General features: G+C 43.2%; 1 protein-coding gene across 1 annotated transcript in view; it reads left to right on the forward strand.

The window, feature by feature from the left end:
* Positions 1-108: 108 nt before the first annotated feature.
* Positions 109-5,764, forward strand: part of wdr59 (WD repeat domain 59) — a gene marked incomplete at both ends in the record, with an annotated part of 5,890 nt that continues 234 nt past the window's right edge. Inside the window, 14 exon segments of the mRNA XM_035651786.1 lie at positions 109-194; positions 271-351; positions 582-619; positions 708-796; positions 889-1,005; positions 1,292-1,369; positions 2,363-2,519; positions 3,292-3,371; positions 3,461-3,590; positions 3,935-4,044; positions 4,299-4,463; positions 4,729-4,824; positions 5,186-5,290; positions 5,365-5,486. Coding sequence (XP_035507679.1) covers positions 109-194; positions 271-351; positions 582-619; positions 708-796; positions 889-1,005; positions 1,292-1,369; positions 2,363-2,519; positions 3,292-3,371; positions 3,461-3,590; positions 3,935-4,044; positions 4,299-4,463; positions 4,729-4,824; positions 5,186-5,290; positions 5,365-5,486 — 1,454 coding nt within the window.

The raw sequence follows: 5,764 nt of genomic DNA on the forward strand, positions 1-5,764 counted from the left end.
ATAAAACTGAATTGAATTGAATCCTAAACATCTGATCCTGAAACAGACAGAAAGAAAACCGTTTCTGAGTGTGTGTGTGTGTGTGTGTGTGTGTGTGTGTGTGTGCAGAGTAACCAGCGTGTGGATCTGTACTCGTGGAGGGACGGCTGTGGAGAAGTTCACACCTCCCTGCAGGGACACACCAGAGTCATCAGGTAACAAATCAAACACACCTCTCTGGACTCACTGTGATGCATTCATGGACTCACTGTGATGCGTTCGTGTCCTCAGTGATCTGGACTGGTCCTGGTTTGAACCGGAGTTCCTGGTCACCAGCTCAGTGGACACATACATCTACATCTGGGACACCAGGTGAGAGGAAACAGTGACTCATCAGGTGGTTTGAGGACGTTCTGTCTCCTTAAACATGAAATATGTAACAAACGTTATTTTCTTCATCCACATTGGTCCAAATCTTTAAATATTTACTCCAGGAACAAAAACTGTCATCTACAGGTTGTTTTTACGGGTTTCTATCATTAATTAAACATAAAGACGTTGAGTTTCTAAACCCTTCATATAGTTTCTGTTTGACTCCTTAGAGACACCCGTAAACCGACGGTGGCGCTGTCCGCTGTCGGTGAGTATTTAAAGGACCAGGCTATTTATTATTCCTGTCCATCAGTTTGCGTATTGATCTCCCGTCTGTCTCTCTCTCGTGTTTCCAGCCGGGGCATCTCAGGTGAAGTGGAACAAGAAGAACCAGTACCTGCTGGCGTCCAGTCATGACGGGGACGTGCGGATCTGGGATAAAAGAGTGAGCAGACACTGTACACTATCTGAGCCGCACGGCGAGCTGTACGTGAGCGCCAGCGGTGTTAAATGTTTGTGTGATTTCTCTCCGAACAGAAGCCGAACACGGCGGCAGAGTACGTGGCGGCTCACCTGTCGAAGATCCACGGCCTCGACTGGCATCCAGACAACGAGTTCATCCTCGCCACGTCAAGCCAGGACAACTCAGTGAGGGTGAGGACAACAGACACTCACACAGTCGGGTTATTAAAACTGCTTTTTCGTTCGCCGGATGTGATACGTGTGCCTACCGATTTTGGTACATGTAGGGGAAACACACTGCGAGGGATGCTTCCTTCAAATGTTCTGACACAAGACCCATATCAGCTGTAACTGATGGGACCCTTTCTTAAACTTTTGAGCACATTCAGCAAAAAAAGGTGATACATTTCTCACAAAAATGATTCCTCACATTTCAATAACTTGTGTATTTTCTCCCGTGTGGTCTGTCTGTGTTCAGTTTTGGGATTACCGACAGCCCAGGAAGTACCTGAACATCCTGTCCTGTCAGGTGCCAGTGTGGAAGGCCAGGTACACGGTGAGTGTCAACGCCTGAGATCAGACTGAACACGTACTGTTCACGTCTCAAATAGTGGTTGTTTACCCTTTGTTTACCTCCAGGCCTTTATGAGAGACAGGCTTTATTTTGAATTCCTGTTGTTTGATAAATATATTTGGTATGAAGCTTTATTCTGTTCTGATCCATTAAATATTTGTTACTCCATTATGCTGACGACTGTACTTTCTATGTTTATATGTTAGTATTTTTATATGTTAGTATGTTTGGACGTGGAAACACAAAATCTACTGTGGAAACTGTAAAATCTTGTAGCTACACTTATCAAAATCAATTCTTTTATTTCAACATATCTATTATGCAAAAATAACATAACATTCGTATAACATCAAATATCGATTTACACTGAATCAAAGCACATTTTATTGACACAAAAGTTGTTCTGAATCCAATGGTACCAAACATTTGATGTAGTTCTGTATCATACTATATTAATAAATAATTAATTATTATTTCATCCAATAGGAACACATTATAAAATGTCTCTTAGGGCTGCACAATGGTAAAACTGGACCAATACAAATCAACAGATTATAATTTTTATGTTTGAATCTATATTGTAACAGTTAAGAATATTTGTGTATCAAAAATTTCATTAAATATTGTTCAAGAAGAGTTTTCAGGGGACAGAATCCCTTCATTTCCTAACAAGGCTTTTATTTTGAAAAACTTGCAGGAACCTTTTTCTAAAAGATTCAGTGACTAAGAGTTACCGTACAGCACTTCAGATGTAGCTACTGCCACCTTGTGGCACTAAATGAAAGCGATGGAAATGTACACAGACACATTATATAACAGGCCTGTATTAGAGCCTCGGCTGTTATTTGAGAACATACAGTTTATACAGATAAAAGCTACATAAAGAACGTCCCCCTGACCAGTTTACTGACTCACTAACTCACTTATTGATGATTGATGATCTGTGGTGGAATAATAATGTGCGTGTGTTCTCAGCCGTTCTCTAACGGTCTGGTCACAGTGATGGTTCCTCAGCTGAGGAGGGAGAACAGTCTCTTACTGTGGAGCACGCTCGACCTCAACAGTCCCGTCCACGCCTTCGTCGGACACGATGACGTAGTGCTCGAGTTTCAGTGGAGGCCGCAGAAAGAAGGTGACAATCAGAGATTTCTGAGTGGGTTTTTAATCTTTTGATGGAGCGACACTAACAGTTTCCCCCTGCTTCCAGTCTTTGTGCTAAGCTAGGCTAAACAGTGGCTTAAACGTGTTGTTTTGAATATTTTAATTAAAATCTCACATAGATTAAATGACTTAGTGCTCGTAACATACTACCATACATTTTGTGTGATTAACTTGATTTCTAGCATATAACTTTATAATATTCAACATCATACATACAATTTTATACTACACTATCTAAAAGCAGCTTTTCTGTCCGTTACAGTATTTCCTTGATGTCTGTTTTAGATTGTAGTTCTGAGTATTGAATCATACATATTGAAATATTGATACAGTATTATATTAGTATATTAGGTAATAAAGTCTATCTATCTATCTGTATTACAGTATAGTCATATTCACTACGTTCAACATGTCATTGGTAAAAAATTATTATTATTATTATTACAGAGCCATGGGAGGAGTAATAATCCCAGAAAACAAGTGTTATGTTTATAAATGCTCTTAAAAAGAAAAATAATACAATATTTGTTTTTTAATTTGTGTAAATCTTTCTTTCTCTGAATATGACCCCCCTCCTCTCCCTCCTCTCCCTCCTCCCCCTCCATAATTATAGTTTTTTTTACCTACAATAGACCAAATAGGCCGTCCCTTAAAAGTTACAAGGAAGTGCAGTTTGGAATCGGTTCTGTAGTAGCTGTAAAGTGTTTGTTGTTGTTTACAGTGTTTTCTTGTTGTTTATTCAGGCTCTAAGGACTACCAGCTGGTCACATGGTCCAGAGACCAGACTCTGAGGATTTGGAGGGTGGATCCTCAGCTACAGAAGGTCAGAGTGCAGCCTCCTCCTGATGTCTGCGTGTCGTTGTTGTTGTTGTTGTTGTTGATGATGTTGATGTTGTTGTTGTTGTGGTGTAGCTGTGTGTCAGTGACGCGGTGGAGGACCTGATGGAGGGGATGTCTCTCACCGTGGAGTCGGAGAAGTCTCTGTCGTCTCAGGAGCCCGACAGTCAGCACGGCGTCGGTCCGGCTGCAGGAAACCTGCAGGGTGAGTTTTAATGTAAAGAAACACTGAACACGTGTTCATGATAACAGCTGAGGAATCTTTATTTAAAACTGTAAAACTATAAAAGTAGATACGACGCTCATAAAGACTTCAGCTGCGTCCCTAACTATCAATCGTTAGTTAGATAGTTTCAGCTAGCATATTGCTAACATTAGTTCATTTAAGATGTGACTATATAAATGTCTTTTATCTTTTAACCATCTTCTTAGCATATAGCGTATCTAAGAACAGGAAGTTCTGACTGAGGCTTGCTCAACTGTGATTGGAGCACAGAGCCAAAGGGGCGGGGCTTATGAGTCTCACCTGTCCTCTTCCTGTCGCCTCAGACCAGGACTCTGGAGGTCGTCAGGACTCGGCGGTGGGTTCGGGTCTCCCTCAGACTCTGCAGCAGGAGTTCTCTCTGGTCAACCTACAGATCAGAAACGTCAACGTGGAGGTGAGACGTTCACAGGGCGTCTGGGATGTTTCTTTCATAATATTTAATATCTGTTATTCTGCTCGTTCTGGGATTATTATCAGCCGTAGATCACTTGAATCTAATTATATAGTCGTCAGTTTTAATCTACACATCTCACAGCTGCCTTTTCAAAATAAAAGCAGCTGTTTTAAAGTTAGTAAACATAATCAATATGCAGATGGAAAACAGTCAAACAGGAAGTGAGGTCACACTGCGTGCTTTGTGCCGTGCAGATGGACGCGGTGAACCGCAGCTGCGTGGTGTCGGCTCACTTCGGCAGCCATCAGGTTCACCTGGTGGTGAAGTTTCCCGCCCAGTATCCCAACAACGCCGCGCCCACCTTCCAGTTCGTCTCCCCGACGACCATCCCCTCCGCCATGAAGACCAAGATCCAGAAGGTACAGACGCTCCTGAACGCACCACAACAAAACCCCCATTCAGTTTTCAGCTCGCCCTCTTGACAAAATAAACAGATTTATTTTTTTGTTGCTGTAGACAAAAAGGAAAATGTGCAAAGATCCAGAAACTACGAGGCTCCTGAATGCACCACGAAACATTTTTATTGATCCATTTTTTACCTTTTAATTTAAACATTGAGTGTTTCTGTGAACTCAGAGAGGACACTGTGGACGAGGCTCTGACTGGGACTGTTTGTGTTTTCAGATTCTGACCGACACGTCTCTTCAGAAGGTGAAGAGGAACCAGAACTGTCTGGAGCCGTGTGTCCGGCAGCTGGTTTCCTGTCTGGAGTCCGACATGGTGAGAAATGTCAGATTGTAACGAGGCACATTTCCATCCCGATCCCTTCCTGCAGTTCTGTAGTTCAGACAGTCAGCGAGGATCAGTCTCATCCGTTGTAGTTGTCAGAAACAGGACCGTGGCTGCAAAGTTTCAGATGAAAATACTTTAACTGTGAGATCATCTGGAATTCATTTAGAATACGTTTTTGTTCCTGTAATATTTAGTTTCAGTATCAGTACGTAGTCACGGTAATGAACCAGCGATAGTGGGCGGAGGTCAAATGAATGGTTCTAAAACACTGCAGTTGTGACCTCATCCTGGCACTCTATCGCTGCAGGGTCAAAGGTCAACAGTTCACATAATGTCTGTCCTCCCTCAGACGCAGGAGGACGGTCCGCCCTCCGGTCCCTTCGTCCTGTCCAACCCCGTCACTCCGGCCCTGCAGGCGTTTCCTCGAGTCACCAACACGTACGGCTCCTACCAGGTAACAGTGTGACAGGAAGCAGGTAGGCTGACGGTACGAGCAGAGGAAGAGCTCACTCACTCTCTTTTCTCCAGGACGCCAACATCCCGTTCCCTCGGACCTCCGGAGCCCGTTTCTGTGGCACCGGCTGTCTGGTTTACTTCACCCGACCAATCACCATGCACCGCTCTGCCCCGCCCACCGAGCCCACTCCCAGGTAGGAAACAGGATGTTCATATGGATCCAGAACTGCTCAGTATAAAGGGTTCTGTTAAAATGTTCAGTCTGTATACAGATATAAAAATCATCCAAGGTCAACTCCACTGTCACATAAGATTATAATAATGATTATGTTTCAGTCGGACACTTTGGACTAACATTACCGTTAGCAACAGTTTGTCTCTTTTAGCAACAAGTCCATCAGGAAACTCCATGAATCACCTCGCTGTCTTTAAACTGTCTGTCTGTCCACTGAGAGGCTGCTGAGCCCCGTTC

Source organism: Morone saxatilis, unplaced genomic scaffold, assembly GCF_004916995.1.
Source record: "Morone saxatilis isolate NCDOM2014 unplaced genomic scaffold, NCSU_SB_2.0 Contig11, whole genome shotgun sequence".
NCBI lineage: Eukaryota > Metazoa > Chordata > Actinopteri > Moronidae > Morone > Morone saxatilis.